Source organism: Rutilus rutilus (assembly GCF_951802725.1).
Source record: "Rutilus rutilus genome assembly, chromosome: 8".
NCBI lineage: Eukaryota > Metazoa > Chordata > Actinopteri > Cypriniformes > Leuciscidae > Rutilus > Rutilus rutilus.
In genome coordinates, this window is record NC_140222.1 from 19,578,309 (window position 1) to 19,602,346 (window position 24,038).

General features: G+C 39.3%; 2 protein-coding genes across 2 annotated transcripts in view; both read left to right on the plus strand.

The window, feature by feature from the left end:
• LOC311295964 (uncharacterized protein) overlaps nt 1-24,038 on the plus strand; it is a 597,210-nt gene that overhangs the window by 417,903 nt on the left and 155,269 nt on the right. The window lies entirely within an intron of this gene.
• The window catches only part of LOC311295941 (uncharacterized protein), a 389,126-nt gene that overhangs the window by 138,253 nt on the left and 226,835 nt on the right, over nt 1-24,038 (plus strand). Inside the window, exons 16-22 of the mRNA XM_084417493.1 lie at nt 5,925-6,095; nt 14,685-14,858; nt 19,756-19,926; nt 20,169-20,342; nt 20,551-20,721; nt 20,862-21,035; nt 23,535-23,708. Coding sequence (XP_084273619.1) covers nt 5,925-6,095; nt 14,685-14,858; nt 19,756-19,926; nt 20,169-20,342; nt 20,551-20,721; nt 20,862-21,035; nt 23,535-23,708 — 1,209 coding nt within the window. The remainder of the gene's footprint in view (nt 1-5,924; nt 6,096-14,684; nt 14,859-19,755; nt 19,927-20,168; nt 20,343-20,550; nt 20,722-20,861; nt 21,036-23,534; nt 23,709-24,038) is intronic.

Sequence of the window (24,038 nt, forward strand, 5' to 3'; positions counted from 1 at the left end):
CTGCGCAGCCGAATCATCGTCCGAATAATTTTTCTTCGAGAGACATCATGGCTTGCAAACGAGCGAAGCATGGCAGTTGCTCAGTGTTTGGATGTACAAATGAACACAAAGGTATTTTTTTAGTTCCTTCACCAGAGCCTCTGAAGAACCAGTGGGTTATGTGAATTTCTGATGTGTAATTGTTCAAGTTCAGACAGATAATCTTTCTCTCAAAGTCATTCAATACTGTTTATGCATCAGTAAATCAAGTCAGTGACTAAACAATCAACTTCACATCGTTTCTTTTAGTAGGATGAAAATAATCTTACTGTGATTAATATACAGATAGCGATCAAAGAACGCTCCCTTTCCAATCAACCAAGCTGTCAATCACACAGCGCGAGTTTATCTGGACACTTGCCAAAACTCGTTATGAAATCAATGACGCTGTTACACTGCACAACGAAGCTCTTACTGTACGAGCTACTGTTCGGCTACTGTTCGGACGCTCTTGCTTACTGCTCCGCGCTCTGCTCTATCGCTTTTACATTTTATCTCCTATATTTTTATATTTTATTTCCTTTTATCACCTAATTTTATCTTCAGCAATCAGCACAGTGCTCAGACAACAAAGTTTGGATTACTACAAAAACGCAGAATTATTTTACCCAAACAGCTTACATTCCGGGAAAGGAAAACACAACTGCCTACACTCATTAGGATAAGAGAGAAAATGCCTCTTCAGGTTCAAGAATCTACTTGCTGCACCAACTGCCACAGACTTTTACAAAGGATTGCAGTTCTTGAAACAAAGTTACTTACGGGACCACCAAACCAGACGGAGCACACAACAGAGCTTCGTCATGGACACCCACAGCATACCGGTGAGTCCCATGAAACTAGTGCTCCTCGACAGGTAGAGAAACAAGCCGATCGACTTACAAATCGATGGCACAAACAGGGAGCGAGACCCAAAGGCACTCGAGACATCAGATTGTCACGAGCATCACATATTGCCGCAGTAGCATGCTCTACCCCAGATACAGCTCCGACAAGGATTGCAAAAACTGGTCTGCTACCACCACCTATACATCTTGAGAACAGATTTGAAGTACTAATGAATGTAAATGAGGAATCCCCAAATGTGATGAATGTGATCGAAAACAGACTGAATGGGCCAGTAGGTAACACTGATGCTAACTGGCGCTCAAGGTCGAGCAGACAGCGGCACTCAGCTCAGAGCGCAGCCGGGCCCAGGACTCTGATAGTGGGGGACTCCATAATCAGAAACATTAGCAGCAGGGATACAACTACGTGCTGCCTTCCACAAGCAACAACTTCTGATGTAAACAGGGAACTTCAGAACATTCTAATGAAACATAAGACTGCAAATCGACTCATAATTCATGTGGGGAAGAATGATATTCATAAAGAGCAGTCAGAACTCCTTAAGAAGGATTTCAATGAACTTTTTGAAACACTTAAAAGACTGAAAGTTCAAACATTCATCAGTGGACCACTCCCAGCAAGAGGAACAAACAGGTTTTCACGGTTGCTTGGGCTAAATACATGGCTGCAAAAAACCTGCAATATAAAAGGAGTAAACTTCATTGACAATTTCAATCTTTTCTGGAGTCAGAGACAACTTTTTCATCGGGATGGCCATCACCCAAACATACTTGGTTCAAGAGTGTTAAAGGACAATTTCTACTTCTCCCTCAATCATCCTTCTGCAATGTGTGCCAATCCACTCAATCTGAATGGCACACACACACCTGGACACAGTATGACTGACCACAGGACTTCACTTCAGCAGCAAAATGGACATGCGGTTGACATATCACACAAGGACAATGATAACACCACTCCGCCACAACAACCTCTGCTCACGGACTCAATCTCAGCTGAGCCCTGCCCACAGAGCTCACCACAGACACACATATTAGAAATGCTCCAAGATTCAGCACCCAAGGACGACTTCCTGGAAAACAGCCACGGAAGCCAGGACAGCATATCACAGCCTCCTTTAACACCAGAGCAACAGCCCCTTTCACCAGACACCTTTTCCCTCTCCCCAGCATCATCATCGCCACTTCTGTGCTTCTCACAGAAAATGGAAGAACTGGTGTATGCTGGAACCAAACTATCCCACTCTTTTGCTGCAAGCCCCCAGATACCAACCAAAAAACGACAGGCACCGTTGCCACCAAAGCCCGCGGGCCCAGCTCGCCCTCCCCCTCCTCCTGTGAGAGCTCTTCGGCCTCTGCCACAACGCCAGGGCCCACACCCTCCTCCATCTGCTCGAGGTGAACCAAAAACAACTGATACCAGCTCTCAGTGATATGTGTCGGGTCCCCGCTCTGATAACAGTAACTTTCTCAAATGTTTACAAAACAAGCGGGAACCCAGTGTGCCTTTATCTTTCTCTATTGCTGTTCTAATACAAGATAGAATGTCTAAGGCCTTCAATAGCCGTACAGCAAACCCATCTAATCTGGTGCCTATTACACGTGAAAGTGAGATTGATGTGGGGACAAAAAGTACGACTGTTAAGTTAGCACTTTTAAACATTCGTTCACTTAAAAATAAATCACTTCTAGTTAACGACTTAATAACCACAAACAACCTAGATTTTATGCTTCTAAATGAAACCTGGCTAGAAGACAGCTACAGTGCAACAATCCTCAATGAAGCAGCCCCTCCTAACTTTACTTTTATGAGTGTCTGCAGAGCTGTTAAGAAAGGTGGGGGTCTAGCTGCTCTTTTTAAAGATATCTATCAATGCAAGCAAATATCAGTTGGGAATTACCCTTCTTTCGAATATCTGGGTATTGTGTTAAAAGGTGCTCCACGCATTTTACTTATCATTATTTATTATTTAACTGTTATCAACAATTACCTCAGAGTTTGACTGTTTTGCCATTGCTGGAGATTTTAACATTCACAAAGATAATGCAGAAAACAATATGGCAAAAGAAATCAAAACTGTTTTAAAAACTTTTGATCTGAATCAGCATGTACATGGACCCACACACAATCGCGGACACACTCTAGATTTACTTATCAGTAAGGGTCTAAACATTTCATCGGTTGTCATTAAGGATGTAGCACTGTCTGATCATTTCTGTATTTTCTTTGATATATTGATCTCTCCTGCCACTGAAGCGAGATCTGTGTCTGTCAAGAAGAGATGCTTAAATGAGAACACTAGTGTACTATTTATGAAGGCTATATCCTTAACACCAAGCATATCTGCAGACTCTGTTGATTTTCTCCTTGATTCTTTTAACTCAAAAGTTAAAAGTGTAATTGATGAAATTGCTCCTGTGAAAGTCAGGAAGAAGAGTGGCAGACAAAAAGCACCTTGGAGAAACTCAACAGCAGTGCAAAATATGAAAAGACAATGCAGAAAAGTAGAGCGCATGTGGCGGAAGACAAAACTTGTAGTCCATTATAACATCTACAAAGACAGCCTTCATGCTTTCAATATGGAACTAGGCAAAGCTAGACAGACTTTCTTCTCAAATATTATAAACAGTAATTTAAACAACACACGCACTCTTTTTGCTACTGTAGAGAGACTGACAAACCCCCCAAGCCAGATTCCCAGTGAAATGCTCTCAGACAACAAGTGCAGTGAGTTTGCTTCTTTCTTCTCTGAGAAAATCAATAATATCAGAAAGGTGATCAGCACATCCTTGAGTTGCACTGGGGTCAGACAGATCAGACCACCTGAGAAAGTAGTTACTATGTCTGACTTCAAAGAAATTGATGGCAAATTTTTGGAAGAAACCGTACAGCACCTTAAAACATCAACCTGCGCTCTTGACACACTTCCCACATCTTTTTTCAAAAGTGTGTCAAACAGTCTAGAAGCAGATCTTCTAGTAGTGGTAAATGCCTCACTTCACTCTGGTAGTTTTCCGAACTCCCTGAAAACTGCAGTTGTCAAGCCCCTCCTGAAAAAGTGCAATCTGGATAAGACCATATTAAGCAACTATAGACCGATCTCAAATCTTCCTTTCATAGGCAAGATCATTGAAAAAGTTGTCTTCAATCAGCTGAACAAATTCTTGAGCTTGAATGGATCCTTTGACCATTTTCAATCTGGTTTCCGACCGCACCACAGCACAGAGACAGCGCTCATAAAGATAATAAACGATATTCGCCTAAATACTGATTCAGGCAAATTATCAGTGCTGGTGCTACTCGACCTCAGTGCTGCATTTGACACTGTCGATCATAACATACTTCTTGACAGGCTGGAAAACTGGGTGGGGCTTTCTGGGATAGTCCTAAAATGGTTCAGGTCATACTTAGATGGGAGAGGTTATTATGTGAGTATAGGAGACCATAAGTCTGAGTGGACATCCATGACATGCGGAGTCCCTCAAGGCTCAATTCTTGCGCCACTCCTGTTCAACCTGTATATGCTCCCAATGAGCCAAATAATGAGAAAGAACCAAATCTCTTACCACAGCTATGCAGACGACACACAGATCTACTTAGCCCTATCGCCTAACGACTACAGTCCCATTGACTCCCTGTGCCAATGCATTGATGAAGTAAACAGTTGGATGTGTCAAAACTTTCTTCAATTAAACAAAGACAAAACTGAAGTCATTGCGTTTGGAAACAAAGATGAAGTTCTCAAGGTGAACGCATACCTTCACTCTAGGGGTCAAACAACTAAACATCAAGTCAGGAATCTTGGTGTGACACTAGAGTCAGACCTTAGTTTCAGTAGTCATGTCAAAGCAATAACTAAATCAGCATACTATCATCTGAAAAATATTGCAAGAATTAGATGCTTTGTTTCCAGACAAGACTTAGAGAAACTTGTGCATGCTTTCATCACCAGCAGGGTGGATTATTGTAATGGACTCCTCACTGGCCTTCCCAAAAAGACCATAAGACAGTTGCAGCTCATACAGAACGCTGCCGCCAGGATTCTGAGCAGAACCAGAAAATATGATCATATCACACCAGTCCTCAGGTCTTTACACTGGCTCCCAGTTAAATTTAGGATTGATTTTAAAGTATTATTACTGGTATATAAATCATTCAATGGCCTAGGACCTCAATATATTGCAGATATGCTCACTGAATATAAACCCAACAGATCACTCAGATCATTAGGATCATATCAGCTAGAAATACCAAGGGTTCACTCTAAGCATGGCGAATCTGCTTTTAGCTATTATGCCAGCCGCAGCTGGAACCAGCTTCCAGAGGAGATCAGACGTGCTCCTACTGTAGTCACTTTCAAATCCAGACTCAAAACACATCTGTTCAGCTATGCATTTACTGAATGAGCACTGTGCCACTGTTCGTCCGACTGTTTGTACTGTACTGTATTTTATTTTTCTAAACTGTTTTAATTATTTCTTTTATTATTTTAATTTCTTCTATGTAAAGCACTTTGAATTGCCATTGTGTATGAAATGTGCTATATAAATAAACCTGCCTTGCCTTGCCTTGCCTTGCCTTGCCTACGTACATCATGTTTGCGTTGGTGAAATCATTAGAGTGCAGAAACTGCGTTGCAATGATAAGATCTTCATTCACGTGATTAACAGGCTTACACTGAAGTCTCACAGCAGCCAATCACAGCAGTGGGCGTTTACACTGAAGTCTCACAGCAGCCAATCACAGCAGTGTGCGTTTACACTGAAGTCTCACAGCAGCCAATCACAGCAGTGGGCGTTTACACTTAAGTCTCACAGCAGACACGCCCCTTCAAACAGAGCGTTCAAATCAGAGGCTAAAATCAGGCTAGGAAAAATGCCTTTTATTTCTAAATTATAACAAATTTTAATCTAAAAAACATACTAACATTATAAGGGCACCCCAGGAAACATTCTAAAATAATAAAATAATCCATGCAATGACACCTTTAAGAAATGAATTTGCTTTATCTTCCTGCTTTATCTTCCCTTCTGCAGGTTTTTGAGTCCTGCTGCAGATGAAGCCTGTCAGTATGTGAGAGGAATTGTGGGTAAAAACCCGTTACTCCTGAGAGAGCTGAATCTGAGTGAACATGAACTAGGACACGCAGGAGTGAAGAAACTTGCTGCTGTACTAGAAGATAAACACTGTAAATTGAACATGCTTATGTAAGTTTTATCGTTATGATATTTATTTTTAACCATTTGACACGTACGATCACCGGTGTGATCAGTCTAGGCTGGTCCCTGAAGCGTATGATCACACCAGTGTGATTGGAACGTTCAGTGCATCACATGATCAACTGCTTAACCCTTTAATTGTCAATGTCACCCCCCTTTTTTTCGCATAGACAAAAAAATCACTATACAAACTTAAATGGTTGTAATTCAAGAATGCTTTGGAATATAGACATATGGTTGGTCTTGTTTTTAAGAAGACATTTGCCAGATTATTGTAGAAGTCAAATAAATTATGAAAGTGAAACAGAAAAAAAGTTATGTAAGTTTGAGTTTATGAAAATGTACAATGTAAAAATATAATTATTTATATTTTATATAAAATATATATTACAAAACATATTTTACTCTAAAACTGCTAGAAAATTAAAGACAAAAATCTAAACAAGTTATGTTCCAAATTTTAGGTCAATATCTCAAAAAATGATCTTTCAGTTAGATTTTATTTGGGCGCAGTACCAAACTTTTTCACTAGATGGACAGCCAGCTTCCTTACTGACCATATAAGGGCGTCTCCATTTTCATATATGTTTTGAGTGATCTGAACCATGTATTTCCATAATTTCATACAATTTATGAAGTATACATCCTATTCAGAAATAGTATGGGTGTTTTGGCAGTATTTGATTTGATTTCAACCTCTAATAAAACATAAAAAGAGCACATATGTGCGTTATAGCTCGCTGCCGCATCACAAATCGAGAATCCATAATATTTTTCTTTATATTCAAAACATTTTCAGACCTTTTTTTTCTCATAAAATTGAATTTTATCTTGAATTGTTATCTTTTGAACTCCTGACATGAAAACAAACTGAGGTTTCTACCAATCTTTCATGATTTTTCATGTTTATTTCTATTTCAAAATAAAGGCCTAAACACACCTAATGAATATTAAATATTCTTGTTGCAAATTGATAAATTACTGCTCCTCTGTAATTTATTTTTAAAAAACAGCCACCAAATGAAAACTAGAGATTGTAAGCTTTCAAATGATATATAGTTTGTCAATATTACTTTAGGTTTTTATTAAGATATTATTGTTCTAAAAATATATGGGCAAACGTCCCCCCTGTGGGACGGTGACAGTTAAGTTAATTCAAATGTGCTTTCACGCTTTGGTTGGAGCTGAGCCAGAGACGGGCACGCTCAGTGCTTGTCATATATCACAATTATTCAGTGTTTTCAACCACACAATGTTTATTTTAGGTTTTAGTCAGTTAAATACACATTAAGCACTGACAAAACAATACATTTAGAGTTTGTAAAATACACAATGATATCTATGGAAGCGGAAATAATAATCCTTTCCATTATAATTATTGTTTTATTCATATCAGATACAATGTGTAAGTAACTGTAAAGTTTACTCTATTCTTCTCCAAGTTCACCGGCCACCTACTTTCATGCATTTCAAGAGAATTGGATGAATTCAAGTGTTGTAAATTCAACAGATGCGATTATCTGAACTGCGGCGCAAACTAATATGGCGCAGCCCATCGCACATAAAGCTAAAATAACGTGATCATTATAAAGGTGTTTGAACAACAAAACACATCTTTACATCTTACACATATTTGACAATCGGAATATCACATTTCATGTTGTAGCGACAATCACTTCTGGGGAATAATTAACTCAAATGAAGGGAATATTCATGAGTTTATGAATATGATTTTCTTATCGTCTACACAGATTAAATTACCCAAAGAGGGAATATTTGATCAATTGTCAGGGTAACTTTTAATGGAATTAATGTAGTTGTCTAAACAACTGTTTGTCCCGCAAACTTTATGTAAGACTTTCTTATCAAATATCAATAAAAGTACCCTTCTTACGAACTCCAAGAAAGATACATTTTCTGGCCGTGAACATTAATTTTCCCGTGTTTATAAAATTAAACTACTCAACGTAGTAAATAATAAAAGCTTTGTAGCTTAGATCTTACGTTTTCAGGGACTGAGCAATAAAGCAGATTCAATTCAAGAAGATTATTGGGTTTAATAAAAACAAACTAAGGAATACATAACTACTATTCACACAGAGTAAATATGCGTATATAGCAATACAAACAGTACAATACAAACAAATAACGAATGAGAGTGAGAGAGAATGAGAAACTGAGAGGAATAGGGAGTGATCACAGAATGATCACAGTATGGCAAAATCACAGACAAGGTAACCTTTGAGAGACAACAAGGAATCAAATTACATTAAAACTTGATAAAGCTAATACTTGCATATGGTTCTTTTTGTATTACTGAGGAAAGACCGCGCGCGTGCGTTTGTCCTTCGGCGCTAGGAGTGCTCTCTTGTGTCTTCCGGGCGAGCGGAGTCGCGAGGAATTTAAAGGTCCTTTGAAAGCGAAGTTAAAGAAATAATTCAGACCCTCGTAGGTGGAAATGAACAAAGGAGAATATGAAAAACAAAGACAAAAGACTAAAAGAAAAGAAAAGAAAAGAAAAGAAAAACTGAGAAACTCCTTCAGGAGTTATGGAACCGGGAACCTCTCACTGACGAAGTGCTCTGAGAAATTTCCTGAGTCGGTCTTTTATGGAAAAGATGGGTTCATGCCTACTTTGCATACGTGGAACAATCACTTTCAGAGATTTCCGAGCGGGAATATTTCTCTTTGTCCTGTCAGATGGTTCATCTGCATAGTTTATGATGGCATTTAGAATTCGTCATTTTTACTCCAGAAAGCTGGTACACACAGAAAAATGCATTTTACTGTAATCTCCTGTATACGGTTGGTTCAGTCAGAACGAGGCGCTTAAAGAGATACCAAGAATGGCAGGTAAAGGTAGTAGAAATATAAAGTTACATTCATATGCAGAATTACACACATTTAAAGTTCACTCACACGACTATCAAGCCATAATAGAATAGAATAGAATAGAATTCAACTTTATTGTCATTGCACGTCACAAGTACAAGCAACGAAATGCAGTTTGCATCCATCCAGAAGTGCTTTAGCAAGAATATAGATATATTACAAAATATAGATATATTTTAGATATGTTACAATGTACACGGTATGAAGGAATGTTATGAGTGCTATAACTATAAGTATATACAGGCTATAACTGTAGTAAGTGTACAAGCTATGTACAGGCTATGAACAGGTTATACGTATGGATATAAATAAAAGACTATACAGACTATAAATATACAATATGCAAGTATTAATAACAGCTGTAGAACTATAATTATTGTATTGTATTGTACAGCATGGTTGTCTATACAGTATTTACAGTAAGATATGAATAATTTATACAGTAGTAATATTAAAGTGCATGTGGCTGTAAGTGGTGGTCCAGCCACTGTGTATGAGTGTGTATGAGGATACTGGGGTTTTTTGTCCATTGTGTGTATGTTCAGTTATGGGTTGTTGTCAGTGGTTGTGAGAGTGCGTGTATGTTCAGTCTATGAGTTTTAATGTGGGTGAGATGTCAGGAGGCAGAATTCCGGAGTCTGACAGCTGTAGGATAGAAGCTGTTCCGGTACCTGGTGGTCTTAGTCCGGAGGCTCCTGTAGCGCCTCCCAGAGGGCAGGAGGGTGAAGAGTCTGTGTGCTGGGTGACTGGGGTCTTTGATGATTTTCCCGGCCCTTCTCAGACACCGCTTCCTGTAGATGTCCTCTATGGAAGGAAGTGGTGCTCCAGCGATGCGCTGGGCGGCTTTCACCACCCTCTGCAACGCCTTCCGGTCCGAGGCAGAGCAGCTCCCGTACCAGACTGTTATACAGTTGGTCAGGATGCTCTCGATGGTGCAGCGGTGGAAGTTCACCAGGATGTCTGAGGACAGGTTGTTCTTCCTCAGAGTCCTCAAGAAGAAGAGGCGCTGGTGAGCCTTCTTGACCAGCTTGGAGCAGCTGGTCGTCCAGGTGAGATCCTCTGAGATGTGGACTCCCAGGAACTTGAAGCTGTTCACACGCTCCACAGCCGTCCCCTTGATGTGGATGGGTGGATGTGGGTCAGCATTCCTCCTGAAGTCCACGATGAGCTCTTTGGTCTTCTCGGTGTTGAGCAGCAGGTTGTTGGTGTCGCACCACTCAGCCAGACGATCCACCTCCTCCCTGTAGGCGGCCTCATTGCTGTCTTTAATGAGGCCGATCACCGTGGTGTCATCTGCAAACTTAATGATGGTGTTGGAACCATCGACAGGTCTGCAGTCATGGGTGAGGAGGGAGTAGAGGAAGGGACTCATCACACAGCCTTGTGGTACACCGGTGTTCATTGTGATGATGGATGAACAGTGGTTATCCAGCCGGACATGTTGGGGCCGGCAGGTCAGGAAGTCCAGTAACCAGTTGCACATGAGGGAACTGATGCCTAGGTCTGTGAGTTTCCTGATGAGTTGTGAGGGGATGATTGTGTTGAACGCTGAACTGAAGTCTATAAACAGCATTCTGGCGTAGGTGTTTTTATTGTCCAGGTGTGAGAGGACAGTGTGCAGCGCTATGGAGACTGCATCCTCTGTGCTCCTGTTCTGACGGAATGCAAATTGGTGGGGGTCCAGGGTGGGGGGGAGACAGGATTTGAGGTGTGCTAGGACCAGCCGCTCTAAGCACTTTGTGATGATTGGGGTGAGGGCTACCGGGCGGTAGTCGTTGAGGCTTGATGGGTTGGAGTTTTTGGGTATCGGAACGATGGAGGTGGATTTGAAGCAGGCCGGTACCACAGCATGGGCCAAGGACAGATTGAATATGTCCGTCAGCACTCCTGCCAGCTCCACTGAACACGCTCTGAGAACACGGCCAGGGATGCCATCAGGACCTGCAGCCTTGTGGACATTAATCCTGCTCAGCACCGCTCCTACATCAGTGGGGGAGAGAGTCAGTGGTTGGTGGTCTAGAGTCACCTCTGCCTTAGTTGCAGTTGTTGTGTTCCCCCGCTCAAAACGAGCATAGAAGTTGTTGAGCTCGTTGAGGAAGGGGACATCAGAGGATGCGGGGGAGGGTTTGATGGTCCTGTAGTCTGTGATGATCTGGAGACCTTGCCACATACGTCGGGGGTTGGAGTTGGAGAAGTGTTCTTCTACCTTCCCTTTGTAGTGGTGTTTAGCATTTTTGATGCCCCTCTTCAGTTTGGCCCTGGCTGCACTGTAAGCCTGTGCATCCCCTGACCTGAAGGCGGTATTGCGGGCCTTCAGGAGGAGACGAACATCTCGGTTCATCCAAGGCTTCTGGTTGGGGTACATGGTGATCTGTTTCTGGGTGGTGACACTATGTGTAGTCAAGGAGATGTGGTCCAGTACAGATGTGGCGTACTGGTCCAAGTCTGTGTGGATGAACATATTCCAGTCTGTGTTTTTGAACCGGTCCTGGAGCACAGCATCTGTCCCCTCTGGCCACACTTTTACTGTCCTCACAGTGGGTTTCACACGTTGGATGAGTGGTGAGTACCGAGGTGTGAGGAACAGGGAGAGATGGTCTGATTGTCCAATGTGGGGGAGGGGTGTTGCTTTGTAGGCTCCAGACATGTTGGAATAAACATGGTCCAAAGTTTTGTCTCCTCTGGTGTGACAGGAGACATGTTGGTGGAATCTGGGAAGGACTGTCTTTAAATTGGAGTGGTTGAAGTCACCAGCAACAATAAAAGCAGCCTCAGGGTGTTTAGTTTGGTGTTTGCTAATGGCTGTGTAAAGTTCTTTCATAGCCAACTTAGCATTAGCATCCGGGGGGATATACACTGCAGTGAGTATGATGGAAGTGAGCTCTCTGGGGAGATAATAAGGTCTGCATTTGACCATTAAAAACTCCACATTGGGTGAGCAGTGACTCTCGGTAGTGGCAGAGTTTATGCACCAAGCATTGTTGATATAAATGCACAAACCTCCACCTCTGGTCTTGCCGGAGTCGTCTGCTATCCTGTCGGCTCGGTGTGTGTGGCGTCCTGCTAACTCAATAGCATTGTCCGGGCAGCTGTTGTTTAGCCATGTTTCGGTGAAAATCATGACATTTGAGTCCATAATCCGTCTGTTGTTAGTGATGGAGAGCCGTATTTCGTCCATTTTGTTTGCCAGAGAACGGACATTGGCGAGGAAAATGCTGGGTAAAGGGAGCCGGTGTGGTGTTAGCTTTAGCTTAGCTCGTAGCCCTCCGCGCCTACCCCGCCTTTGTTTACGTTCTCGGCGCCGTCTGCGTGCACTTCCGCCCGGCCGGGAAGAGTGAGCAGCCTCCGATGTTCTGGAGATCTCTGGGATGAGGCGGAGATCGGCGATAAAACTATTGGAGTTTTGAGTCCAAATGTTCATAAGCTCCTGTCTGTTGTAGATCAGCAACGAACAGCAATTCGGGATGAATAATCCAGTCAAAAGTAGATAAAAAAACGCTAAAAAACAAATTCTAGAGAGACGCTGAGCCTCGCGTTGTTCACGCGCCGCCATCTTGATATATCAACCAGCTACTATGACATAGGAAAATCAAATCCATGTTTATACGTTTCTTAAGTGGTTATACATATAGAAAATATAAGATTGCAGGGTCTATTCCTCTTTCTTTACAAGAATTCAAGTGAGAGTTGTGGTTCCCTTGAAATTCCTGTTGGGGTCGTAAACTTTTATGACCTAGCAAGAGGTAGGGTTACAGGATGTGATCCTGTTAGGGGAATCATTCTTTAGAAATACATTTAAAATTAGAAGTTACACATCAGTCTCAACTTACACCTTTAGAATAAAACAAAACTAATCAGACATGCATGCATACAGGAAGGTCAGATACAATTCTGAGTTACAGTACATACAAAGGACGTTTGTGTGTGTGTGTGTGTGTGTGTGTGTGTGTGTTAACACTCAAGGTGCCATAAAAGTTGTCACCAAGACAATCTATTGCAGACTGGCTGGAGCCTAACGCATGATTTGCATCAATGAGTTCAGAGTGTAAAAGCTTTGGATTTCAGAAGGAAATGTGCTTCAGAAACACAGAGAGTCCGAATTTGTTAATTCAGAACGAACTAAAGAATGATTCATAGCCCAGTCGCTACAATGTTATAGTTAACAAGTTTGTGAATATTTTGAATAAAAAAGGAACATGAAATAAAAGCAAATCATCAGTCATTCAGCACTAGTGTGGCTGCGGTGTTGTCACGTGACAAGCAATAATGCGTTGCCATAGAAAAAATAGTGATACGGTCTAAAAAACGGTCGCCTTAAAAAACTCATGCTAGGGGGTCAACCAGAATAGTTTAAACACATGTGAAAGGGTAAATATAGCCCCATTTCCAGAAAAGTTTGGTACATTTTGTAAAGTACAATAAAATCAACAATGTGCAATTTGTTTTTCTCTTTCAACTTTAACTGACAAAATTACAAAGTAAAGTTTTCTAAAGTTTTCACTTACCAATTTAATTGTATTGTGAAAATAGAAACACATTTTGATTTTGATGGCTACAACACACCCCAAAAAAGTTGGGACAGAGGCAAAATAAAAGTGAAAAGATTACAGAATGTTCAAGTTATTGTTTTGAAACAGTCCACAATAAGCAGGTGAATTTGAGAGAATTATCAAACAATTAAAAAATCACATTTCTCAATACAAAATTGCAAAGTATTGAGATCTTTCACCATCTACCATACATAATATTGTGAGAAGATTCAGGGAATCCAGAGAAATCTCAGTCCGTGTTGGGCAAGGCAGGAAACCTCTTAACACAGTCTGGTGCTGCATCAAGAAATTCAACTTGAATCTCTGTTACACAAGGAGAAAGCTATACATCTGTTCAATGCAGAGATGCCGGTTAGTTCTTGGGGCCAGAGCTCGTCTCAGATGGTCTAAAAGACAGTAGAAATGTGTGCTGCGGTCAGATGAGTCTATGTTTCAGCTTATTTTTGGGAAAAATTGACATTGAGTTTTCAGTCCCAAAGACTTTCATCAGCATGGTGTGGGGGTGCGTCAGTGCAAACAGTATGGGTGAGTTGGATATGTGTTAGGCCTTATTCTGCATGTGTTATAATAGAGTGGTCTCTAAATCGTAGAGTGGATGTGCTTGACTGGTCTGCCTGCTGTCCAGATCTGTCTCCTATTGAAAATGTATGGCCCATCATGAAAATCAGAATCAGACAATGACGACCACCACGGCCTGATGAGCATGTGTCTTGTATTGGGCGAGATTGGGCAAAAATTTCACTTGAAAAATGGCAACAATTAGTATCCTCAATTCCCAAATAAATAAACAGTGTAATAAAAAGGAAAGTTGATGTAACACTGTGATAAATATGCCTCTGCCAACTTTTTTGGAGTGTGTTGCAGCCATCAAAATTTGTTTATATTTACAAAATACAATTAAGTTTTTACATGAATACACTGGAAATCTTTTCTTTGTACTTCTGGCAGTTAAATAAAGTTTGAAGTGAATTAACGAATCACAGGTTCTTGATTTCATTGCATTTTATATGTTTTTTACCAGAGAGTGTTGACAGAATAACTATATGGGGCTTTTGGTATGCTGAAACTGTCAACTAACAACTAACTATTGTTGACTTTATTTGGATGAAACTGAATCTTTTTTCTTTTTATACAGTCTAAATAACAGCGATATCACAGAAGAAGATTGTCGTGTTCTGGCTGATGCTTTAAATTCAAACCCTTCAAATCTGACAGAGCTGAATCTGGGAGGGACTAAACTCAGAGACTCGGGAATGAAAATCTTCTCTACTCTGTTTAAGAATAAACAGTGTAGACTGGAAAAGCTGATGTAAGTATTTAAGAAGTGTATCTCTTTAATTACTTAGACTTCAGTGACTGAGTTTATTTTGAAGTGTAATTACCAAATTGCAAGAGGCTGCAATCTAATAAAAGGTATAATATCTGATGCGCTGCGTGCTTGAGAGTGAAGTGCAGCACTGTTTATTTGCCAACGAGCACATCATAATTTGGTGTTTCAGCACAGTGAAAGATTGAGCCGGTTTGTGGTTATTGGTTATTGACCAGGGTTTGAATTTAACATCTGTCAAATGTGGGTGAACATGAACCGTGATGGGTATCACATTGCAACTCACTAGCCAATATTCATTAATTCTCTAAACAAAATGTCAAAATTGTTGCACACTGGACAAGAAGCACCTTGTCTTAAAATTCAAATACCTTGTTTTCTGTGTGTGTACAAATGCCGGCATCTGTCGACGGTGCCCAACTACAACACCACTTACAGTACATAATTTCCCATTAAATTATATTAGCAAAAAATTGTGAGAAATAATTGTATGTACTGACTTTACCCTAGGCAGGAAGATTGTTTATTGTACATTTTTGAGCCATGCATTTTATTATTATTACAGGAACACACAACTGTTATACAAGAGAATCTTCATAGAATTAGCCTCTTAAATTGTTGCTCTCAAAACATGTACAACATTTTCTTGCATGCCTCTGGACCCTCCTTGAGGGTATGAGGTCCACCCACCATAGTCTGACAAAGTCTTGTGCGAAACATTTATTTTAGTAAATGTAAATGTGTAAAACAAAGGTCTTCTAGAGCCAAATCTGTTTAATAATATAAGAAATAATATCCAAAGGTACTACAAAGCTTAGATTTGGATGTAGAATTTTTTTTTTTTACCCTTATTATTTTAACCCCTAACCCTTTTTTTTCATTCTAAATGAAACCTTCTACAGGTTTAACTGCATCAGTATTACAGCAGAAAGTTGTTCTGCTTTGACTTCAGTGTTGTCATAGAGAACCTCTGTCAGTAATGAAAATGTATTAGTATGTATTTGTGTTGAAGCATTTATAAAATTATTGACAAATGTAACGAATCTAGGTATTAGCTCAAATGATATAGGGAATCAAAAGTGATGAATCGAGGTATGATTCATATTTCGCATACAGAGTTAATAAAATTATTGAAGCTGAAAAATAGATCGATTATACATATAAATAATCAATTACAATGAATTATAATTTAATCATTAATATATCAAAGGTTCATTCTTCAGATCAATTAATCAGGACAACTTTTCTTGGAAATTAAAGGTGGTATCAGCGATTTCAGGCCCAAAAAAGGCCCAAACAAAATTGATAATATTCATCTTATCTTACCTAATGATTCGCTAGCTGCCCGCCCCATAAGCATGCCGTCAAAAAAACGCGTCTCTGTAGGCAACCTAGGCTCTGAGATCTGCACACAAAAACAATAGCTTTCACCACCACTCAAAACCAAAATAAATAGTGTTCCAACAGGGGTGGGTGTTGTGAGGTTTTTCGCGTGCAGCCGTCATAGGCAGCCGTGCACAAGCGCAAAACCTCACAACAGCCACCCCTGTCGGTGATTGGTTGGAACACTATTTATTTTGGTTTTGAGTGGTTGGTTAAACCATTTGTTTTTGTGTGCAGATCTCAGAGCCTAGGCTGCCTACAGAGATGCCTTTTTTTTGACGGCATGCTTATGGGGCGGGCAGCTAGCAGATCGTTAGGAAAGATAAGATGAATATGATCATTTATGTTTGGGCCTGAAATCGCTGATACCACCTTTAATGTACGAACAGTTGTTTGTCCAGCAGACGGTCGTAAGATTAACCGATCAATTTCTCAACAAAAAATATCCCTTTCTTATAATTCGAGGAAAACTATTTTCTGGCCACGAAAACCACTTTCCTGTTCTTATAACATTTAGATTATTAGGTTAAATCGTAACAAAATTTGTAAAGCTTTTTGTAGCTTGGATCTTAACGTTTCAGTGACCTTGTAGTGTTGAGCAAACAGAAGCAATCAGGAATATATATATTGTTTTTAATAATAGCACTACGAATAGAAAATACTACAAGTTACACGAGTATGCATACACCAAATACAGAACACATAAACAAATACAAGACACGAATAAGAGTGAGAGAGAGAATGAGAGAGTGAGGATGAAAGGGTGAGCGAGAGAAAGTGAAAGAGGAATACTTTCACTTTCTCGAAATCTTTTTACTGTGCGATCACGGAATGATCGCACAGTATGGCAAAATCACAGACTCGGTAACCTTTGAGAGGCAACAAGCAATCACATCGCCCTAAGCAGGGGCAGATAATTAGGGCTGTGACGGTATGGGATTTTTTCTTACCGCGGTGATGAAGCAACAAATATCGCGGTTTGGCGGTTAACCGACCCCCCCCCCCCCCCCCCCCCCCAAAAAATTCACCCGCGTCCGCATCACACACTGCAGACGCGATCAAGACCGCATGTAGCTTGTAAATGACAATGGAAATGAATAATCATAAAGCAGTATTCTTTATTAAAAAATAAACAAATCAACATTTGTATTAAATTGCAAATATTAATAATTAACTATTAATTAGGTAGTCTTAAGGCCGGCGACACACTGGCTGCATGGTGTGAGTGTGGCGTTTCTGTTGCTTGTCAGTTGCGTGTCTTTTTCGACGTCTTTGCACACCAGAAACATCGCTGCAGCTGCTAGGTGACATATAAGCCTCATTGGTGATATATTCAACATATGGAGAGAGAGTTGTGGAAGGCCTATAGGCTACTTAATGTTAAACATAAATATATAGCAGCAAAGACAGCGTCAGCAGTATTGACGGCAAAATAGGCTACAGAATATTTCGTTCTACTGCAATATTTGAAAATCGATAATATTTTTTAAATTACATTTATATCTACATTTATGTCAAAACCTTAACTTTCAAACATCAAAATGTCATTTATTAATATGTATTCATGTCAAAATGACATACAAACATCTTTTCCTATTCTATTTTGCCAGGAAACGCTTCCAACAGGCTTGCGTGTCGCGTGAAAAATAGGCGTTGGTTCTATTTCTAGCATACATGCGTTTTCCGCGCGGCTCGTGCCACAACTGAGAAGCGCGCGTCTCACGCAGGCAGTGTGCACGCTCGAGTCTAACCTGTTAACATGGGAGCCGAAATAAAAACGGACACGCCACGCAGCCAGTGTGTCGCCGACCTAAGGTAGGTGTGCTGCACTTTAGTTCTGCAAACGCCACAGGATGTTTAATTTTTCTAAGATGTGGTCTAGTTATTGGTTAGTGGTATTTCCTCACGAGACGGATACTTCTGTGCGCCTTGTCCAAATTCACCGGCTTCCCCTTAATTTTCACCTGCCTCAAAGGCGACACAGTATGCTTAGACACTAGATTCGTGGCCATTTTTTTAATCATTCGGCTAGCGCTGTCAACTGTTATTGCCTATACCATATAAGAGAGATCGCTACTTGCAATTAAAATCTAACTCCAACTGTTTACGTTATGCTTGTCTTTTATTCCTGTGTTTGTTTGTATTTAATTAGACATTATCTGTAAACATCACAAAACCTAGCAGTTAATTAATAATAATCAGACACACACACACAAAAAAAAAAAAAAAAAATCCCCCATAGGCTATGTTTAACGGACTCTCCCTTGACTCCCTCCCTTGCGCAGGAAGCGTCTCGCAGAATACAGTAAATTATAAGCAAAATATTAATGTGTTTATAGTTCATATCACACACCATATGCACTCCTGTAACTTTCAGCAAAAAAAAAAAAAAAACGTGTGGTGATGACCTCACACCGCGGTAGGCATCTCATCAACGCGATATTGCGGTGATGCGGTTATCGTCACACCCCTACAGATAATCTTAATGCATTAAACAGCTTTATCAAACGAATACTTGCAGATGGTTCTCTTTGTGCTGCTGAAGAAGGCCCATGTGTCGGTCCTTCGGACTCGGAGCTTCTCGTGCTTCCGGGGGCGAACAGAGTCGCGGGGAATTTAAAGGTCCTTTGAAAGCGAAGTTACTAAAGAAATAATTCAGGCTAAGTTTAGAATTCATTATATCTACCCAGAAAGATGGTACACACAGAATAATACATTTTACTGTAATCTCCTATGTATGAGTGGTTCAGTCAAACTGGGACGGTTACAGAGATACCAAGAATAGCAAGAAAAGCAGGTGGGATTACAAAGTTATATAAGATATGCATATTATAAGCATTTAGAGTTTGATTAACACACGATAAAATCGTAGACACCCCAATATGACATGGTCATATAAAATGCAACACAGAAATATATAATAAACATTTGGAAATGTCTTTATATGAGTAAGTCAAGGAAAAAGTCCATGTGTGTGTATGGAATGCTCTGTGTGTGTGTGTGTGTGTGTGTGTGTGTGTGTGTGTGTGTGTGTGTGTGTGTGTGTGTGTGTGTGTGTGTGTGTGTGTGTGTGTGTGTGTTTGGAAAAAGTTCTGTTGTCTTTCCTGTGGATCTCTCTGAAGCTCACCACAGGGGAGCAGGAATGTTGGTTTTAGGTCCTGATTGTCTCTGGAGAGGATGCAGAGTCGTAAAATGATGTCAGAAAGCAATCTAAACCCAGACCTGGTGGCTCAATGCCAGTAATTTAGATGCTCGAGAGTCCTGATTTACATCCAATGAGTTCAAAGTGTAAAAGCTTTTGGATTTGAGAAGGCATTGTGCACAGGAAACACAGTCAGACTTTCCTTCAGAACACATGCAAGAATGATTCATGGCCCAGTCTTTACACAAATATATTGCTTTTGGGGGGATCTGGGAAATACAAATATCTTAATGATGCAATTCTGCTAACAAAGTTTTTGTGTTTGTAAATTCTCTCTCCTGTTCATCATTTTAGGGTGCGTAATTGTGATCTAACAGAGGAAAGCTGTTCAGCTCTCGCTACAGTCCTGAGATCAAACTCCAGTCTGAAAGAGCTTGACATGAGTAACAATAATCTGCAGGATTCAGGAGTGAAGAAACTCCAGGACGCATTAGAAAATACAAACTGCACACTGCAGAAACTCAGGTGAGTTCAATGAACCATTGTATTATTTTAACAATGGCATTCTCTTTTGTTCAAAGTTAAAACTACTGTAGTAAACTAGAAAAAAGGGAAATACATGCTTTTACCAGATTGTAAAATATTTGTCTTTAGTGACAGGAGGAAATAAATAAAATGCATTTGATGTTTTTTAATATAAAAAGTAGTAAAGTAGTAAAATTTATTTTAATTATGTAAAAAATTTGATTATAATAAAACCTATTTAGACTTTCAGACTGCAGTATCACAGAAGAAGGTTATAAAGCTCTGGCTTCAGCTCTGAGATCAAACCCTTCACACCTGATAGAGCTGGATCTCACAGGAAATGATCCTGGACAATCAGGAGTGAAGGAGCTCAGTGATTTACTACAGGATCAGAGCTGTCAACTGAAGACACTGAGGTGAGACGTGATGAAATGAATACAAAATAAATTATATGCAGGTAAATTATAGAAATAGTTTCACTGATTTATGTTGAACATTCTGTTGTTGCATCAAATTTAAAATAGGGACTTCAAGACAAAGAAATACTGTCTACTGAAATTTTCATTACACCAAATTTAGTTTATAACTGAATTGAATCCTGCTTCATTTTCTCTTCTTCTGCAGGTTTTTGGGTCCTGCTGCTGATGAAGCTTGTCAGTATGTGACTGGAATTGTGAGTGAAAACCCATTACTCCTGAGAGAGCTGAATCTGAGTAAACGTGGACTAGAAGACACAGGAGTGAATCAGATCGCTGCTCTACTGCAGGATAAACACTCTAAACTCAACACACTGATGTGAGTATAATATCTTTTGAAGATAACATTATAATATATTATATTTGCAGTAAATTGTTCAGATCACAACTGTTTGAAAATGAAAATATTTGAAAATAAACTGAATTAATGCTTCCTGTCTTTGTTTTCTTTCTCTTCAGGCTGAATAATAACAGTATTACAGCAGAAGGTTGTTCTGCTCTGACTTCAGCATTTAATTCAAACCCTTCAAACCTGATAGAGCTGGATCTGAGTGGAAATAAACTTGGAAACTCAGGAATGAAGAACATCTGTCCTCTGTTGGAAAATAAGAAATGCAGAATGGATAAACTGAAGTGTGTACTTTCATTTACATACCTTTCATGTACCATCTTAACATCAATGATGTTAATATTATGTTTTTCTGTAGGCACCAAAAAAGGAAAGCTTGAGTTCCATGTCGGTCTGTGTACTTTTGCGTACATTTCTTTTTTCTACAATTTAACCAAATTTTCACATGCAGCCGTCATAGGCAGCCGTGCATGAGCGCAAAACCTCACAACAGCCACCCCTGTCGGTGATTGGTTGGAACACTATTTATTTTGGTTGAGTGGTTGGTGAAACCATTTGTTTTTGTGTGCAGATCTCAGAGCCTTGGCTGCCTACAGAGACGCATTTTTTTACGGCATGCTTATGGGGCGGGCAGCTAGCGGATCGTTAGGAAAGATTAGATGAATGTGATCATTTTTGTTTGGGCCTGAAATCGCTGATACCACCTTTAAAGGTGCACCATGGAAGATTTTGTTGGTTAAAAATCAGTTTAGCAAGTACATAAGTCAAATGATGTTAAAGGTGCTGTATGTTATTCTACTAAAGCATAAAAATGCCATATGTTTGCAGATATTTAGGAAACATGCTAAGTTTACATACTCGTTTCTTTGAACACTTCTACAGCCAGTTATTTTACTTATTATTTTACATGTAGCATGTTGTCAGTCGGTATTTGTTTTGGTCTGTATGATCTCGCCCACTGCCAGTTCACCCAATAGTATTTCGACACCCTGGGATGCCAGTTGGCAGGAAACACAGCACATTGCAGCCTTGGAAACGAGCAAACAAACTTGGTCAGAGATTGCATATTCCACTCAACCTAAAAAGACTTGATATCCATCTAAAAATCTCTATGAACGAGAGCATACTAAAAAGCGGATAAATCAACTAATTAACTTACAATGTAAAAGTAAGTCTTAATGTAAGTCTCCTCGGCTTACATTCTCAATTGCGCTCGTTCCTGTTGTATGTCCTCAAACTGGCAACCAGGGTGAACGTCGAGTCTGAGGAGGAGGGGGCGAGAGAAACAACAAAATTGTATTTACAATTGTTGCTTGCAATTTTAAATAGTTTTTTAGCTGACTGCTTTTAATATGACCAGTTCTTACCAGCAATCGTTGTTGACCTTTGGGAATCACCCACTGTCAAAACAAAGAAACCTCGAAATGCAGACAGTCTGCAATCAAAAAGGCAAAGCAACAAGATCTGAACCACAATGGCAGATATGATACTTTATTGTTCATGACATTTTATATTAAAAAAATAATATATAATTATTATTATTATTTTTATTGTTATTGTTATTATAATATATTTACTTCAGATGCAAAAGCATCTAAGTGCCATCTGAAATTTCCTTCTAGAATGATCATTTTATCAAGCTTGTATGTTTATGTTCAGTTATTTCACTTTAATGGCAATGAAAATGACCTATTAATTGTCATTGAAGTGAAATTACTGAACTTAAACAAACTTGGGGAAAAAAAATGCTAATTTTAGAAGAAAATTCCAGATGGCACTAGAGGCTTTTGCATCTGAAGTCTTCACACACACACACACATATATATATATATATATATACTACAGGCCAAAATGTAATATTGTGATCTATTATTACAATTTAAATTAATTGGTTTTCAATTTATCATACTTTAAATTATAATTTATTTCTGTGATGCAAAGCTGAATTTTCAGCATCATTACTCCAGTCTTCAGTGTCAAATGTGACATCCAGTCTATCACATGATTCTTTAGAAATCATTCTAATATTCTGATTTATTATGAGTGTTGGAAACAGTTCTGCTGCCTAATATATTTGATGAATAAAAGGTTAAAAAGAACTGCATTTATTCAAAATAAAAAAAATATTTTCTAATAATATAAATCTTCTTTACTATCACTTTTGTCAATTTAACACATCCTTGCTGAATAAAAGCAGTGATTTATTTAAAAAAAAGAAAGAAATAAAATTACTGACCCCAAATTACTGACCAGTAGTGTATATTGTTGTTACAGAAGATTTCTATTTTTAAAACATTTGCTTCTTTTTTTTTTTTATCCTAAAAAAGTATTTCGTAAAAAGAAAAAATATTAAACAGCAGAACTGTTTCCAACTTTGATAATGAATCATCATATTAGAATGATGTGATAGACTGGAATAATGATCCTGAAAATTCAGCTTTGCATCACAGAAATTAATGATAATTTAAAGTATAATAAATTGAAAACCAATTATTTTAAATTATAATAATATATCACAATATTAAACATTAAAAATAGTAAAGTGTCTAAACTTTTGGCCTGTAGTGTGTGTGTGTGTGTGTGTGTGTGTGTGTGTGTGTGTGTGTGTAATATATATATACTGTATATATATATATATACACCCTAAACACAGATGGTGATAGAGAGGCCATCCAGGCCTAAGTTCCATAGTGCAGCTTTATTTATGTTCTTACACATGCACATATTGCACATGCTCTTTGTATGATGATATTTGTCATAAAAGGAAAACCACCTTTTTCTAGACTTTCAGACTGCAGAATCACAGAAGAAGGTTATAAAGCTCTGGCTTCAGCTCTGAGATCAAACCCTTCACACCTGATAGAGCTGGATCTCACAGGAAATGATCCTGGACAATCAGGAGTGAAGGAGCTCAGTGATTTACTACAGGATCCAAACTGTCAACTGAAGACACTGAGGTGAGATGTGATGAAATAATACAAAATAAATGACATGCATGATTTTATAGATGCTGTTAATAAAAAATAAAAAAAAACGTCAAGTAATAAAACCGGTCCCATTACATGAAAATTTCACTTTATGAGGTTTTTTAACATGAATATGAGTTCCCCTAGCCTGCCTATGGTCCCCCAGTGGCTAGACGTTTTGATGGGTGTAAACCAAGCCCTGGGTATTTTTGAGAAAATTAAAGCTCAGACAGCCGAATCTAGAATCTTCCCTTTATGTCGTCATAAGGGGAAAGGTCACCACCCCTTTCTCTTCTTTGCCCACAAAGAGAATATGGCCTG